The sequence below is a fragment of the Acipenser ruthenus genome, chromosome 7, assembly GCF_902713425.1.
Source record: "Acipenser ruthenus chromosome 7, fAciRut3.2 maternal haplotype, whole genome shotgun sequence".
In the NCBI taxonomy this organism is placed as follows: domain Eukaryota; kingdom Metazoa; phylum Chordata; class Actinopteri; order Acipenseriformes; family Acipenseridae; genus Acipenser; species Acipenser ruthenus.
In genome coordinates, this window is record NC_081195.1 from 2,072,501 (window position 1) to 2,091,421 (window position 18,921).

Here is an 18,921-nt window from a genome sequence, read left to right on the forward strand (position 1 = left end):
AAATCTAATATTAATATGTTGCATAACTCTATAAAATGAAATAAATGAATGAACAAAAGGATATGACAGCAGTGTTTCTGTAACTGCAGAGCTATTGCTAGTCATACTATATACCAAAACAACAACACCTGGCGTGTTACTTTAGAAGGCAAGTACAAACTGCACCACTTATGAAAATGACCTATTTAACATGGCACTGCATTTCTCTTATACCCACTTATTTCTGGCCTATCCAGCTGCATTGCCTCTCTCTCACAAGGACACAATAATTTACTGTGAAGGAAGTGCTGTGTAAATGTTGTGGTATTGAGGGGAAACAAACTTAAAAACCACTCTGCTTGTCAGATGACAAAGAACATAGAATGAGGTCTTTTTCTTTTTGCAAGTATGCTTTTTTTTCCTGCTAAAGTGGCATGACTAGCTGATTGAAATTAAAGATATTTCAGTGTCTTGCAAAATGTGTCAGATGTTCCTACTGTCCATACAAGTATGTAATAAACAGTTCTTACTAGAAAGCATATATGCTGCCTTAAACCAAATCCAAGGTATATATGTAAACAATGTAATCATGCACATTAGCACTGCAAAAACAAAACAAACAAAAAAAAACCTATTGCTGTACTGTACGACAGCTACCCTAGTTGCTAATCTTCCTGAGCACTAACCTTACAGCAAGCAATGTCTCCTAATGCTGGCAATGTTTATTTTGCACTTCAGCTATTTAGTTTTATGCTGTATGCATGTACTCCTGTTGTATTAGATAGCCCTGCTGGATAACACATCTGTCCTTAAATTTCAAGATGACACCCTTCCCTCTTAAAGTCTTTTAACTTACCTCTGGTAACACTGAAATATTGTTGTTCTCAAGGTTCAGCTCTTCCAATTCTCTGCACTTAGCTAATGATTTAGGGATAGCAGACAGCCTGTTGTACCGCAGACCCAAGCGATTTAGACTTGACAAGTTACCTGGAACAACAAGGTAAGCATTATCATTTATTACCCTGTGTTAGCAGGGAACTGAAAATGATATTTCAATAGTTACTTGGCATAGCCACCTTTGGTGTCAGTTATCAGGGAATCCATGGAGATGCAGAACAGTTCCTCTAAAAAGAGAGTCGGTGAAGCACAAACAAGATGCTCACACTCCGTTTATTCAACTTTACTGCACCCAACATGTGGCTAAACAGAGATTTTAAGTCTCCAGCAATGTCAATTATGAAACACCACGTACTGTAGCACAGCAAAATGCTCATAATCTTCTCCGATATACATTCAGTAAAGCAGGAAGTGTACAAGGTGACTGCTGTGCAGCACAGGTAGATAGAAGTTGACCCAAAACAATAAAAAAAGCCGCCTTTTCCTTTAATAACTTCCAGTTTACATTGCACAAAGGAAAATGTGTACAGGAACTAGTTTACAAATGATGAAGATTTTTTTTGTATCTAACTGTTACAGAATGTAAACCCTTGTGCATTGTGTGTTCCCATTTTTATTACACATCATTTAACCTGCAAAGGTTTAATTTGTTAGTTTAAAAAACACAGCCACTCTGTAGTGTACATCCCCTGTGGATGTTTCACAGCATTATTGTCTTTGCAAAACAGATTTAAAGAAAATGATGTATGTGAACAAGATCTGTATCATTGATATGGCCAATGGTGCAGGTGATACAATTCCTGGATGTACAGTACAATGGCTCTAGCAGCCATACAAATACTGGTACCTTCTGGATGTTTGTGAAAATTTTGAAATCACCAATAAATGTTCTGAAGGGTTTTAAATAATACTATAAAAGAGCAGTCCGCCCTGTGCAAGACCCTCTGTTAAACGTTAGCAGATTTAATAGGAGTTACCTATAGTTTCAGGGAGGTCCAGAAGCTCATTGTGCTGCAAATCAAGATTAGTTATCTGTGTGCAATTTCCAATCTCTTTTGGAAGGTGTTCAAGCTGATTGTGCGCTACATCCAGCGTAATGAGGTTACACAATTCCCCTGCAAATACAAAAGGGTGAGAATTACTGATTACACAATATAGCCTAAACATCATAGTGCCTTTTAGTACTATTTCATCTGGTTTGAGATCTTTAAAATAGCAGACGTCTTCAATCTTTATTAGTCACAGTACAATGTTCTTGCTCTCAACCAGTGACATGCAGATTACTGTATACAGATATAAAGTGCATTTCAGACAAAACATCAGGATGTTTCAATCACATTTATACAATAGCTAAAACCAATACAATAATGCTTCTGTATTAAAATTGCACAGTAGTTCACCTTGATCACTGGTTATACAGACAAACAATGTGACTAGACATTGCCAGAGGGTTAAAAACATAGAGGCAGCTGATGCTTAAGACAGTAAATAAATGAAGCCTTTCTCGTAATCTCTTAAACGAAGATCAGAGTCGTCTGTGTAAAGCATGCAATTCTCTACTATGCAGCTTGAGGGCTGGATATTACAGTAGGTGGGGTAGGTGCAGACCAGTTTAGCCACACATGCAAAACAATGCAACTAGCGCATAACGAAGGTCTACTTTATTTACAGCAATACTGTTCATCTGATTCTGTTTCACTTTTGCTCCAACATTATACAACAAGTCTCATGGACTTACTGTACACATACAGTAAAAAAAATATTCAGAATTAAGCACATTTTAGTTTAACCTGTGTTATAGAAGTGAATGGAAATATTTTTTATAAACGTGTACTGTATAAGAATTTACACAAATTAATTTTTTTTTTCTCTTTTTTTCCAGGAGGGTATTTCATGGCAAAGGGAACTTTGACAGATTCTATGCACACTGAAGAATGTAGGTGCATAGCAACAAAATAAAATATCCTCCCCCAACTTAAATTCTTTCTTTTCAGCCGCGGTTTACTACCGAAATATACAATCTTTTACATTAGCCTTCATTTCCTTTAAGAGGGTTTTTTTTTTTTATCATCCATTCTTTGTAGTATGGTCTCTTAGAAAGTTTTTAATTGCACAGTTGGTAGGGTCAAATTCTGCCAGTGTGCATCCCTCAATGTCATTTTATAAGAATGTGCTTAACAAACTAGTGTGGGATGTTTGTTTTGGTGATAGGGAAGTGTAATGTATCTTAAAGAACAGTAAAAGTAATCTCCAATTAAAAGCAACACCTTCAGCTGGTTCCACAGACACTGATTAGCACTAATCTTGGACTACCTTCCCTCATATTATATTAGATAGTATAAGACTTGGGCTACGAGGGGTCTATGAGATGAGCTGCTGAAGGCTCATCTAACAGCAGAATACTGTTACACCTCCTTGACCAAGTTTATTTTTGTTTTTGTTCCAACCAGGACCTAAATATTTACTTTAAATATGAATGTATGGGTCAGCTCCTGTACAGGGAGCCCTGCGTACCTATTTCAGCAGGGAGTTGTTTAATCTTGTTCTCACGGATGCTCAGCATGGTGAGTTTCGACAGGTTTTTGATATCCTTCTCCACAGTAGTGATGCGGTTAAAGCGCAGGTAGAGGGTGGTGAGGGAAGGAAGCCGGTACACCACCAGCGGGATCTCTCGCAGTTTGTTATGCCGGAGATCCAGCATTCTCAGTTTCTTCAAGCTGTCCAGCGAGTCGGGCAAGCTGGTGAGAGAGTTCTCACTCAGGGCTAACGTCACTAAGCCTGCCAGGCAGCCTACTTCAGCGGGCAGGCTCTGCAGTTTGTTGCTGTACAGGTACAGTTCCGTCAGCTGCGTCAGCTCCTTGATTGACGTAGGGAGCATGTGTATAGACCTCTTGGACAAGTCCAGCCGCGTGGAGGTCTCCTCCCTGCACTTATTCAGCTCTTTGATCACCTCAGCATTGCTGGATTTTTTGCGGGTACCTGCTGCTGGGTTTGGCCGTTTTATTGTGTTATCAACAGAAAAGGCCACCCCAGGTGGTGCCCCACTAGAGTCCTTCTTTCCTTCTTTGGCATCTTTCCCTTTGGTCTTGGTTTCCTTGCCGTCTTTACTGAAGCTGCCCAAGGCTTTGGCCTCCTTTTCCCTTTCCTTTCCCGAAGGACCTTTGGGGTCCTTTTCTTTCGAGTCTTTGCCTAATGTACTACTCATAGTGACAACAGATTCACCCAGTAGCTCATTAACTCTGGGACTTAAAAACAGGTTGGAGAAAAAAAAGGGAGCTTTATATATATGTACATATATAAAAGCAACAGCTCTGTAATCCACGTTTTTTAAAACTCCCTGGGAAAGTACATTTGTAGAAGCAGCTTGTCTGGGGTGGCACCCGTCTGCCACATATCTGTTTGAACTGCACGTGATCCCCTCTCCAGGGTGAAGCAAGTTCAGATATCAAAGATCACCAGTTGTTTTCTCATTGCTGTGATTTCTGTAAAATAAAACCAAATATTAGGACACTGGCTCAAGGTTAGATCATCATCAGCAAAACAATTCTACAGTACTCAGCCTTCTCAAATGTTAATCATAAACTAAATTTCATAATCGTTAAAAAAAACACACACGTTTGGTTTTGTTTAGGCATCAAGATTATATAAAAGCACAATGCAATGAAAATGTTAAGGTTATGCTTGTCAATCAAATTGGCACCTATAATTCTCCAAAAATGCCCCCAAAAAGTCATTTCCCCCCCCATTTTTAATTGGGGGGTTGACGATCGTTTTTTTCAGGTACTTTTCACTTCTGTATATACAACACCAAAATTATTCCACAGAATAGAACTCTCACAAAGCACCTAGTTTTTTTAAACAACTCAACTCAAACAGCACACAGGCAGCGCCGCAACAGAGACAGACAGTCCATCAGCGTAACGCCCACAAAATCACCTGTTTTCTCATTATCCAATGATCCAAATAAACATACAAAAACGTTTTATACAAGCGTCATCGCTGGGCTTCTGGCTAGTGGAGTTTTCAAAGCAATCCATTATTTTTTATAGGAGAATAACAGCGGTAAGACACTGCACATTTTTTATTATTTATTTATTTATTTATAAAAGGTGCAGTTGCAAAGCAGAATTCCATTCCCAAAATGCCAATTCCGTGATCCTGGGAAATCAGCAGCCCTACTTGCTATTTACAGTATTTCTGCCAGACAAGCAGTGGGAGTGCTCTTCTTTACCTGCCCGTGTTAACTACCATTTGATTTGCTGGCCACATCCTACCAGCAAATCAGTTTAGACATGCTTTGTAAGTACACCCCTCTGTGTATTCGACGTAAACAAACAAAAACACACCTCCTTTAATCCAGAGCAGGACGACAGGCTTGTATTCCTGGCAAACAGCCTGTAAATAAAGTGTGCACATTGAAAAAAAACTGACTTGTATAGTTTGCAGTTCTTTGTAGTTTTAAAATGAACTGCTGTATAATGAATAACAATATGCAATAACGTTAAAATATAAATAATAATAAATAAACAATCAGTGATGTTCAATGCAATTTTGGAGTAACGATCAGCTTTATGTTGCGGTAAATAAATCTATTTATTTGTATTATTATTATTATGATGTTTTAGGCAGGGATTTCCGCATGTGTGTTTCACAGATAGTGAAGGTTAGGTGGTACAGTATTAACAAGATGCAATGCGTGATGCTGCAGCTGTCACTGAATAAAAAAATAAATAAAAAAGAAAGACAGTTTTCATAAACTTGTGTCTAGTTTATATAGATTACATTCCAAAGTACTGTAATCTGTTTGGAATATTTTAGTAACACCTCTCCAGTATGTCAAACTTGCTTTAGGCTTGTTGTGAATGTTTTTTTGTTTTTGTTTTTTTTTCTCCTGGCATTACCAAGGCGTAATTACCCCTCGCACTCAATTGTTGTGCACAAGCTTTTACTTAACAGCAATGATATAAAAATAATCACGTGGAGGGGAGAGGAATGGAGCGAAAAATGTATGTGGGCGGTACAGTCATCGATATTTATTCAAATGATTATATTTTGTGTGCCCAATTAATCGATTGCTATTTTGCTTTGGTTTAACTGGCAGCCCTAGTAAGAAGGGTTATAAAACAAAGCTATCAGTATGACCCGACCATATTAAAAAAATAAATAAATAAAATTATATATAAATATATAAAATACTGTACAGCTTCCAAGAAGGTTTCCAGCTGTTCGTGTTTCTGGGGATAGTTCTAGACCGTTTGTACCTTGTACTGTATTTGGCCGTTGAAAGGAATAATCCTGGCAGTAGACGAGAACTGTTAAAAGGTCAATACCACTGAGTTTAAACTTTTCTCACAGTCTTCAAAGCTGTACCTGCCTGCAGGCAGTCCAGCCTTCTCAGCTGGACAGGAGACCCCTGGACCCTACTCACATCTTCAACTAAAGGCCTCGGATTACGCAGTCCTTAGATCACAAGGGAACACCGGAAAGACAGCCTTTTTAAAATCACACAGCTCCTGCAGCACACTGCAAGGCTTTCCAAAAGCAAAAAGAGACATATGCTTTCTTTTGGATTTGGCTACAGATAAAGCTTTTACTTCAGTTTGCTGATTTTGAATTTGTATGATTTATTTTTTCATTTTTCTAAATCCGTGCATTTTGAAATCCATTAAAAACAAGGGTGTCAAGTTTGACTGGAGTCAAACTTAGGCAGCCACTTCAAAAGCAGTTTGCAGCTTAAAATGTACAACAAAACCCAAGGAATGTGTCATTTTATTTTTAACAAATTGTTTACAATTGAAAAATAATGCATGTACAACACTATGAAGCCTAAACTATGATACTGGGTCTTTAAGCAAGACAAATCTCCAACTTTCAAGCGTACAAGTTCTATACATGAGGTCTGCAAAGTCCTTTGTAATCAAGTATTTGATCACATTTGCATTCATGGACCATAAAACAAGACTTAAGTCTGTGAAAATCTCCACAAATGAAGGCATGCATCCATGTGTTTATTAAAAAAAATAAAACCCAACGTACTGTAACAGGTCGTACAAGATTATCGACATTTTCGTAAAGCGTGCGGGGGGGGGGGGGGTCATCGTTAGTTTTTTTTATCACAAAATGAAGACATTTCATATAGCTTCAAATAGTCACATTGCTTTCCTGCAAAAGTACTACAGCCACCAGATATGTTTGTTCTTGTTTTTTTTTGTTTTTTTAACAGTTCAGTTATTTTACTTTTGGTTGAGAAAAAGGATCCTCTTATGTTAGCACATTTCCTTTCCTTAGATGAAATGTGTTTATCAATAGTTGGTGCCGCCTAAGAATTATCAGGATACTGATAATTGTGATTGTAGCTTAAATGGGATACAACTCTGGGAGATGGTTTTTCCCAATGCTATTTATGTTGTTTAATTGGGATGTCACTTAGTTTTTTGGGATACAATATTTTCAAACGATGAACAGAGATTCTTTTTCAGAGCAAGACGGGTCACGTAGCACAGTGCAGTGACAGTACATGACTACGCTGTGACTTGTTTAAATTGCATATACTACGTTGAAAAAGGAGAAGTGTCCTGTGGTTTCTCAGGGTGCTGTTACAAAGAAAGCTGGCATGTAAACATCGCATGTGCGATTAATTCTGTTTAGGAATAAAAAGAACATTGTCCCGTATTTTAAATTATGTATTTAACATTTAGTCATGATGTTATGTGGTTTCACTCTTTTTCTTTCCATTGAGAATCAAAAAAGTGTGATTAAGGTCGTCTCAACTGCCTCTCGTTTAATTGGGACAGCCGCTTATTTCGGGATATTTTTCCATCTCCAGAGGCGTCCCAATAAAGCGGTGCCGACTGTATCAGCGCATCTCATGGGCACTAATTTGAATGACAAACAGTACAGAAAGACAGCACCACAAGATTAAATGAAAATACAATTCATTGTCCAAAGGCGTAATTCTTATTTGTTACTATATTCCCCCTGTATGCAAATATGTGCAAAATGTATTCAAATACACACAGTAATAATATGTCTTACTGTAAATCTATTTGTGCAAACACTGTAGCCACGTGACTTCTTCAAAAAGTCGATGAAATCTCATACAGTACGTACCATACAAAAAAGTTTCTGTAAACTTAAAAAAGTCTGCCTGTCACGCAATGCTACTACAAAACTCAACATATTTCTTGCGCTTTATTTGTGGTTCTAAAATACAACCTCTTGAGCCAAGTAGTTAATAACAATACAATCCCGTTTGACACGAATACGTACTTTTTAATATAAACAATAAAAACCAAAAAACAGTCCCCTTCATTTTGTGGTGGGCTTTGCCTACCGACTGTAGTCACCCACTTCTGTTCCAAAGCCAGGGGCGCATACATTTAACACATTTTTATTTATGCACAGTAACCATTTTATAAACTTTAGGAAGTCCTGATATGACACCGCTGCAGAAAGAGTAAAGTAATTCAGGTTGAACAAATTCCTAAATTTACTGGAGAAAATCTCAATTAAAAACACTGTATTTTAAGCACTGCATCATCAAGCTTAAAAATATGTGAATGCTGATTACAAGCTGCTTGGTATCTGGTGCAAAAACATAAATAAAAATTCTTCTTTACAGTTATCTTAAAAGGTTATTAATAATGGCCTATAACTGCAAAAAATATTTTAAAAAGCATGTAAACCCTGTCACTTCCACCTAGTGTTAATTTGGGTTACAGATGAAGCATCATGGCTGCACAGCATGCAAGCCAAATGGCTTTGCCATTCTAATTTCTAGTGCACTGTGCAGGAAATAAAGGAGACACAATCAAACCACCAGTTCTTTAAAACCAGAGATAATGCTTGCACAAAGCATGCCTCTTATCTCCAAATAACTGTGCAGTACCAGTAAACATCAAGAAAATACATTCAGTTAATTTCATACCCAGAAAGAAAATCCCTGCAGATACTGATACAATACTGTCCTAGTTCATGACATAGTCCTAGAGAAATTTAAAAGCAACTTAGAATACACATGCCTAAAAGGTGTATAAATTATCCATCTCCGAGTGTCGGCACAGGACATTTTTTACAGACCATTTCTCCTCAAACAGTCCACATTTGCTGAACTTTGTTTCAACAAAATAAATCCTTCCCCTGGGTAGTTTACCTATCAGAGAAGTGGGTCAGTAAATGTATTTCCCCAGTTTGTTAAATTAGCAAACTTCATGCTAAGTGCATTACATGCTTAAAAGTGTATTTGAAAGGACAACCCGTTCTTAATTTTGGTTTATTTCCATTGGGCCTGTTACCTTTTAATATTGTCCAACAACATATTTGGTCACAATTTATTTCAAATAGCATTGATATTGTAAACATTCCACATAGACTATTGAAATTGTGTACACATGAAAACTCTGATTTAGGGGGCAAGTCGATCAAACTAACTTCCCAGGACTAACTTTCCCAAAGTCGACCTTAAGTGGGGGGTTGCGAGGAAGTTCAGGGAAATATGCAGATTGGGTGTGGTTTGGGAGTGGAGAAGAATAGCCAATTGTTGTGCTCGCTTTTCTTCAAAACCACTTCCTCCATCGCTACTAAACAAACTGAGACTGGTGTGCATTACATTTACAATAGAACAAATAGGAGTACAGTTCGTTTTACCACTCAAAAACTTTTCTTTAAAAAACACAAAACAACATGGCATTTATAGTTGTAAAGCAATGTCGCACATTAAAAAAATGTCATATTGATCCCGGTTGCAAATAAATATTTATTTATCTAAATATACATATAAACCAACAAACAAACAAACAAAGAAAAAAAACATACCACAAAGAAATATGGACAGGATGAACGCAGAACCAGCCTAGCCACCCTCGGTACACTCGTCTCAGTAAGAGCACTGTGCAGGAGAATTATACAGTATATTGATTATTAATTTCTGACCAATGTCAGCAGTCCAATGGATAGGTAACTTGCATCCAATCCCTGCGGCACAATGATCATATCCTGCGATCAGACAGATATTTATTTTTATTTATTTATTTTTTTTAAAGTATTACTCATACAATAGTAGTGACAGTCTTCGTTTACAGATAGTATTTGTGTGGAGTGGAGACTCAGAAATCCTGCAATCCTGATTGGGCTCTGTCCTGTCATTTGATAAAGCAATGTCTACTTTCATGTCATGTTTTTGCCTGAAATCCTCACAATACACAAAAAGCATTCAACTTAAACGACTGCATGACATCCTTTGCTCTACGCAGTTCATTCAGCTGGGTTTTGTGATAAACGTTTAATATTTGACTAAAGTAAAATATTTCAGGAAGTGCCTTTCAAGTTATACTTCATAAAAAAGTCTTCCTTGTGACCTTCTCTCCTCCTGCTGTAAACACAGTGTAATTCAGTTTAAAGGCTGTATACTCTTTTGCCAAAATAAAACAAAGCAGTTAGCTTCAATTACTGTGTGCACACTTTGTGTTATTTTCCAGATGTATTGCAATTATCAAATCAACCCAACAAGCCGTTTACAAGTATATACAAGAGTCACAATCTTTCATAAAAACAAACATCCATTCCAGAACAAGTATTAACACAGTGCGCTACAGGCCTGGGCACATTATTAACCATGTGATATGGGCTTCAGAAGTGCCTGCTATGGGTATTGTTTTTTGTTGCGTTATTGAGTCAAGACATACCCACGTCCTGCACTGCTTCACTGCCATAACACTGTTAATCTACATGGCAGGTAGATAAGCAACAGCACGTGTGGGTAGAACCTCTTCAGCCAGTGCTCTACCAGTATGAGCAAGGTTAAACACACACACACACACACACACACACACACACACCAGTATGAGCAAGGTTAAACACACACCAGTATGAGCAAGGTTAAACACATACACCAGTATGAGCAAGGTTAAACACACACACACACACCAGAATGAGCAAGGTTAAACACCCACACACCAGTATGAGCAAGGTTAAACACCCACACACCAGTATGAGCAAGGTTAAACACCCACACACCAGTATGAGCAAGGTTAAACACACACCCACCAGTATGAGCAAGGTTAAACACGCACCCACCAGTATGAGCAAGGTTAAACACGCACACCCACCAGTATGAGCAAGGTTAAACACGCACACCAGTATGAGTAAGGTTAAACACACACACACACACCAGTATGAGCAAGGTTAAACACACACACACCAGTATGAGTAAGGTTAAACACACACACACCAGTATGAGTAAGGTTAAACACACACACCAGTATGAGTAAGGTTAAACACACACACACACCAGTATGAGCAAGGTTAAAAAACACACACACCAGTATGAGCAAGGTTAAACAACACACACACCAGTATGAGCAAGGTTAAACAACACACACACCAGTATGAGCAAGGTTAAACACACACACACCAGTATGAGCAAGGTTAAACACACACACCAGTATGAGCAAGGTTAAACACACACACACACCAGTATGAGTAAGGTTAAACACACACACACACACACCAGTATGAGTAAGGTTAAACACACACGCCAGTATGAGTAAGGTTAAACACACACGCCAGTATGAGTAAGGTTAAACACACACACACCAGTATGAGTAAGGTTAAACACACACACACCAGTATGAGTAAGGTTAAACACACACACACACACCAGTATGAGTAAGGTTAAACACACACACACACACCAGTATGAGCAAGGTTAAAACACACACACACACCAGTATGAGCAAGGTTAAAAAACACACACACCAGTATGAGCAAGGTTAAAAAACACACACACACTAGTATGAGCAAGGTTAAACAACACACACACTAGTATGAGCAAGGTTAAACACACACACACCAGTATGAGCAAGGTTAAACACACACACACCAGTATGAGCAAGGTTAAACACACACACACCAGTATGAACAAGGTTAAACACACACACCAGTATGAGCAAGGTTAAACACACACACACACCAGTATGAGTAAGGTTAAACACACACACACACCAGTATGAGTAAGGTTAAACACACACGCCAGTATGAGTAAGGTTAAACACACACACCAGTATGAGTAAGGTTAAACACACACACACCAGTATGAGTAAGGTTAAACACACACACACACACCAGTATGAGCAAGGTTAAAACACACACACACACCAGTATGAGCAAGGTTAAAAAAACACACACGCACACACACACACACAGCAGGGCATCACGCATTTTCCAAGTTGCTCCCGCATATCTGCAACTGTCAAAGTGTGGGAAAATCCTGCAGAGATATTTTAAGACACCAAGCTACTGTATTTTTTCATCCAGTTTAGAATGCCTGAAATGCTACAATAGTCTCTAAGGAAGTGGGCGTCAGTAAGGAAAGCACTGTGAGCCGCATTCTGAGTAATTCTGGTTAAAATAAATAAATAAAAGTAGTGCTGGATATTTCAAGTGCTGCAAGACTTTATTCTCTTGTACGTGATTCTCGGCCGCTATCTTTAAGCATTATAATTAAAAAAAAAAAAAAAAAAAAAAAAGATGATATTAAGTCTATCTAGGTGTTGTTTTGCAAGCAGTGACTTTCGCGTTCTCTTAAAACTCATTTTTGGCCGCCAGCGCACCAATGGTTACGCACATATTACTCGGGCACCGTAAAAGCCACCTACCTGGTTCATAAAAGCCACCTACCTTGTTTAAAAGTACAGACTAGGGGCTTTCCAAAGACGTATTCACTGTGTGTGTATGTGGTACTCCTAGCTGGAACTACGATCGCCTGAAGTTAAGCCTCTCATCATGTGACAGAGTTCACAGCTTAGGTTTCATTTTGAGTCTATTACTCCGTCACTGTAGCAGATGGACTGAAAGGGGCGGTATCCTTGGAAAGCTTAGAAGATCAGCTCATTCCCCCCCCCGCCATGTTCATTTCATATTGAGGTTCAATGGTGCAGTGTTTTTTTTTCTTTGAGACATCTATGGATTACAATATACAGAGCAGTGACCAAACATATTTTTTTTGGAAAAGCCTGATCCTGTTGCAACTTACATAATATGAAAGGAAATGTTGTGGCCTTTCATTTGATGTGTTACATGCATGCAGCACAAAGTATCCAGTAGTTAAACATACATAAATGAAAACGGTGAAAAACAGGCAGAAATAGGGCTGAGTGTAAAGAGTTAAAAAAAAGAAATGGAGCGCTGGTTAAATAGAAAAGCACCTTTTTCTTCTGCTGCATGCAAAAACTCAGGCAATGGCAAAAGCAATGGAGAGTGCTCTGTCTCACAGTGATGAACAGCTGTCTTAGGTCTCCTGAAAGCAGCTTATTTTAAAGCAACACCACTGTGAATGATGATGCAGTAAAATGTATATAGTTTTTTAAATGCAAAAAAGTGCCTTTTTTTCGCCATTCCCCCCTAAAATTTTGGAATCCCCCCATTGGCTGCAGCATAGGGGAGAAATCCCCACAGCACAAAAAAATGAAATTCAAGCTCTGACCAGTATAAGCAAGGTTAACACACACACACACACACACACACACACACACACACACACACACACACACACACACTTCAGGACAATGTAAACAAGTAGATAATTCTGATACCCTGAAGGTAGATTTAACACACACACACATCTCTGATCTCTTTATTTTTATAAGGACCTTTTTTGGTCTGCTATGCCAAAGTGTTTACATATTACAAAGTTAGATGACAGAATTTATTTTAAACTAGCAGCATAGCTCGGTTATGATATCATATTAAACTCTGTGCTGAAACAGACTACTGCAGCACTAAAAGCCTATGAGAAATGAAGGGTGAGATAAAGGGAATCCTCTTTTAACACTAATCCATTCTAGATTAAACTAAACAGAAAGGCAATGCAAAATCTTGTAATTTTTCACTATAGATCATCTCCTCCTCCTCCCAACTTCCTCAGCAGCATACGCAGACTTCGCCCCTTCCTCACTGATTACTCCACACTGTTTCTAGTTCAGGTCCTGGTACTGTCCCGCCTTGACTACTGCAACTCCCTCCTGGCCTTTCTGCTCCAACTCATCCAAAACTCTGCTGCTCGCCATGTCTTTTCCCTTCCTCGTTTCTCACACGCTACACCACTGCTCCGCTCTCTGCAGTGGCTCCCTATTGCTGCTCGCATCCAATTCAAACCCGCCCCCTCTGCTTCTCCACCTCCACAGCCCGCTCCTTCTCCACCCTTGCCCCTCAGTGGTGGAACGACCTACCCACGGATATCAGGACTGCTCAGTCCCTGACCACCATCCGGCACCTCTTCAAGACACACCTGTTCAGACAGCATCTGTAAACCTCACAACTCTCCACTATACTGGACTAAATGGCACCCAATTGTACCAGTTCTTGCACTGAACTGCCACATTCAATTATTGCTCCTAACTATAACTGTATCTTGTAATTGATTTATTCGTACAGGTAACCACTCATGTTTTTTGTATTTGCTCTTATTGGGAAATCATTCTCATCCATTTACCATACTTACTACATGTTCTTACTGGGCTTTACTCATATAAGCAAATATTTACTATAAGTTATAACTGCTAATAATTACTGAATACCTGCTCACTAGGGACCGACGTTGCCAGGATGCTTAATACTTCTGACCAAAGTCAAAGATACAACTTTAGGAACGATCTTGGTTGTTGTTCTTCATTTTTACTCCGGGGTAGTTCAGATGACTAAATGTGGATTTTGTAGAGTGCCATCTCATTAAATGGTCACGCAGATTAGTACCGGAGTATCCCAAATATTACTTTCTTTACTTTCTTGTTGTCTTACTTTAAAAAATGATTGCCAAACATCGGAAGGCATTTTATTTGTAGCTCGTCGATACAGTATTTAATTCTAACACAACGATCTTAACTTGCTCTGTTACTTTGAAAACTCCTGCACAGATGCAAATCCCATCAGTAAACACTCCCAGGGGGCGGGGCAGGGGGGAGAAGGGGAGCTCAATCCCATGCAGATTCAGAGTCAGACCTGAGGACAGCAGAGAAGCTCTGCGCTTAATACAAAAAATAATTGTAGATTATTTTTGTATTAATTATTTTTGCTTAAACTCTTTACACAAAAACGATGCACAGACTTGACTATCGATAGTTGTCAAACTATAAATCGATGCATCGTATCAGCCTTATACAGTACCATAGCTACATTACCATGCAAAACAATGTCCAATTATTTTGAAAAAACAGCAACATTACAAGCCACAAAGTAACAATATACAGTCTAACTGAGCAGGCTGAAATGCTCAATTACCTCATCATACGGGAAGCTCTGTAATGCAGCAAGTCTCAACAGACATATTATTGAATATTTGTAGGTGGTACAAATTATACAATAGCTGCTGTGATCGTGGCCAGACTCTGGTTATTTTATTGCCCAGCTGATCACAAAAATTATGGTTACAGTAATTTCATACAGAACAGTAATAGAAAGAATGATGGGCAATGAAAACAAAAAAAAAATGATTCCTAAATCTTAGGATTTAAATGAGAAGCCAAAGTCGAGACTAATTAATGCTAAAATAAGTGCAATCAGTTCAGATTCAGAGCAGATCAAATCCATTTCAACAATAACATTACCCAAACAAGGGGAGCTCAGCATAGGCTTGAAGTGGGTTTGTACAGTAAGCAGCAGAGCACTGTCACATATTTTGTAAATCAATCTTTGATATTAAACACTTCGGAAACATGAATAATGGTACCAAATGGGTTAAAGCAAGAGACAGTTCTTTACCCTATTCTTGGGTGTTTCCTGCCCTTCTCAAAGTGATCGCCACTTTATATGCACAGCAGTCCTGTCTATTATAAAGCCAGAATCCCAAGGAAACAAAGTAGCTTTCTCTCCAGCCCTTTGTTTTATTCGACTCCTAATGAAATAGGCTTTTCACATTTAAAAAAAAAAAAAAAAAAAAAAGACAACTACAATTCACAGACAAAATATACCACTATGGAACACAGATCATGTGCAGCAACCTTTAATCACAGCATAAAGCTGGATAGCTTCAATACTTCATATACAGGACTAATGACAGTTACATGACACATTTACAGTGCTCAGTTCTATTCCACTTCCTTATTAAACTTCATCACAACATACATTTTAAGTTAAACACGTAAGAGCTCAGCAAACACATACAGGTCAGATAAGAAGCAGTGAAATACAGCATGACTATCCAGTGGTAAGGGTTATGCTGCTGTACACTTATCCAAAGTGTTGTTACACTAAATTGACTACATGTTTTGAGAAACAATACAATGCGTTGTACAAGTAACACAAGTTTCAAATCCACTTCTATACCATTAGCTTCAGTGCCATTTGCATTGCCCTCCCTTTTACTAGTTTTAAATTCAACTAGTTTTAACTTTAAAAAAAGATAGCTGTACTGTATTCTCCACGTTGGTCCACAGGTACAGGAAACTCCACCCCACACATGTGCTGGGCAGACTCAGGTTTCCTTTACAGAAAAAATGTTTGGTTCTGAAAATGTTTAGTCCTGTAGTCTACTTTTAGTAAAGCAGGTTGGAATAAAAATGAGTTGTAATACATGCAGGTGTAAACCAACTTTTTTTTTTAACCATGTGTTTGTCCATTAACAATGGAAGAGCCAGCTGATTTTAGTTACTACATCAAATAACTGCTAGCACTGCTTTGTACACCAGGGCACCAACAATATCAAGAACATAGGCAATTCAAACATTTGAATCACCTAGCTCTCTTTTACATAACTGTACATGACAACTGTAAGCTTTAGTAGCTGGTAGCTGCCATCTAGCAGCCAAGGAAAGCCAAGGAATAATCACATTTTATAGCCTTGGCGAGTTGTTCCCAAGGTCCCCATACAAGAACAGGCCCATTCTCCTTATCGATGGAGAAGCAAAAAGAATACAGATGAGGTGTATCCATGCCTGCCAAAACATCAGCCAACAGATTTATTCATGTTATTTTAAACCAGTGTTCATGTATGGAACAGCATTTATATTCTTTGATAATATTCCTAGACTGCAAACCTTGGTCCTATAATTATCCAATGTTAGCTGGAAAAGACAATGATTGGAATAATGAACAAATATTACATTTCTTAATTTGTTTTTTTTTTACCATGCAACTGCGGAAATGCTGTTTTGATTCTAAAATTAAGTTGCACAAATTCTCCACCAAAAATAAAACGAATTTTGCTGAATCACAACCACTAACCGATTGCAGAAAAACCGTACTGTATGAAATGCCTTTCTCCTTAACAATAATTAAACTAACACATACGTAAATAAATAGTTTCGTTATATTTCATTTCAAAAGTTGTGAGAGCTGTTTTTCAAGCAATTATGACAGCTTCTCTTTGCCTGATCTGCAGTGTGAAACTTTCTCCAAATAAACGCAAGAGGTGCGTGCATTGAAGCATTTTTTCATATTTAAATATTGAAATGTAGTATTCCAATCGTCAAACTAATTAATTCTCAAAAGCAATAAGATAACAATAAAAATCTTACGAAAAAAACACACATTTGCCAATGTATATGGTCAAAACAAAAGAAATATACATTTCTCCATCTCATACAATTTAAATCCTAAACCAATAATTACAGTGAATCTATATTTTAATTATGTAACGTTGCAATTTAACTGCATACCGTACAGTGCGTTGTAAAGACCGTGAAATGACAACCGATGATAGTAGTCTACATTTTTTTAACGGTTAGGTAACGCCAAATTAAAGATCGCCTTTTTCATAAGTGTAATTCATTACAAGTCACACAAATATTACCAAAAAAATCCCGTTAGTAATAACAAATCATAATAAAAACGTAATGCTAAACGTGACAGACAGCTCCAGGCCACCACTACCATTAAGACAGTTGCATGATAAATTGCTATGGCTGCCAAGTAACCACAGTCAGATTTAATCAAATATCTACCGAGACTTTCTATACACCCGCTATTGCTGTGCGTATGTGGATGCAACCAATAAACACACAAACTGAACATCTTACCGCACAAGATCTAGTAAAATAATGTCAAGATTGGTTTGTAAACTCGTTAAGAAATACCTCCCCCCACTCTCCAAGTCTTGGCGTACGAGTCCTGCAAACCCGGAATGGGCAGTACTATTATGTTCAGTCCCTCGGCCCATCCCAGCTCAGCTGTCATCCGCGAAACACGATTCTTAGCAGGGAGACGAGAACTCCTCGGCCGGGGGGGGGGGGGGGGGGTACGGACTGCAGGAGCACCCCGAGAATATACACCCATGCCTGCGTACATTACTCTTCCGCCACCCGACAGACAGCACAACGACAACAACAACTAAATCCTGACTTTGACCCCCCCCCCCCCCTCATCGCCGCAGAACAGAGACCGTGCTACATTTCACCACCCTCTTGCTCGGTATATTTGCAGTGCCCTTTTCCGCTCCCCCTCTCTCCAAAGAAAACAAAAACCGAACTCTCATTCTCGACCGCAGCCATTCCGCAGCGAAAACGAAAAAAAAAAGCTTTTCTTTGTTTTGTGTTCTAAGCTGTAAATAAAATCATCGTGTGTTAATATAGAAAAAGCTCATTGTTAATATTGGTTTATTTATTTATTTATTTATTTTGGTTTTACCATCAGAGGTGTAACTCTGCCATCCTCGCTTCCTCCCTTCCTTCCTCCGCCTCTTTCTCTCTAGTCTGATGCCCGCTCAGGCTTCTCTGCTTGCCTCCTTCCACAGGATTGCGTCACACGCACGTATCACCACAGTCTATCACGAGACTTTCTTGGACCGAGGGAAGCCTGCAGTTTCTTTCTTCCTGGGGTGTGCAGAGGCGGGGTGGGGGGAGGACTTATCTGGTATGCTCTGTGCCACAGGGTGGAGCTGCTATATTTTATATTATTTGCTATTTTATTTATTTGTTATTGCCCACCCCCCCTTCTTTGACGTCTTAAAGTAAACTTTGAACTTCATTGCCCCTATTTTAGTATGCAGGCTTATTTTAACGTGGTTATTGGATACATGGTCTGTCTGGTGTTCTCTACAATTATTTAATTGCTACT

General features: G+C 38.6%; 1 protein-coding gene across 3 annotated transcripts in view; it reads right to left on the reverse strand.

The window, feature by feature from the left end:
* The window catches only part of LOC117415654 (leucine-rich repeat protein SHOC-2), a 32,115-nt gene extending 13,412 nt beyond the window's left edge, over positions 1 to 18,703 (reverse strand). Inside the window, exons 1-5 of one of the 3 annotated variants that reach the window (XM_059026111.1) lie at positions 18,493 to 18,703; positions 5,223 to 5,271; positions 3,391 to 4,358; positions 1,854 to 1,991; positions 836 to 966 (exon numbers count right to left, since the gene is read on the reverse strand). In XM_059026111.1, coding sequence (XP_058882094.1) covers positions 836 to 966; positions 1,854 to 1,991; positions 3,391 to 4,081 — 960 coding nt within the window. In that variant the 5' untranslated portion in view covers positions 4,082 to 4,358; positions 5,223 to 5,271; positions 18,493 to 18,703. Of the gene's footprint in view, positions 1 to 835; positions 967 to 1,853; positions 1,992 to 3,390; positions 4,359 to 5,222; positions 5,272 to 17,885; positions 17,983 to 18,492 lie in introns of those variants that run through there. The other 2 variants (XM_059026110.1, XM_059026112.1) reach the window with 2 other exon arrangements.
* Positions 18,704 to 18,921: the final 218 nt, after the last annotated feature.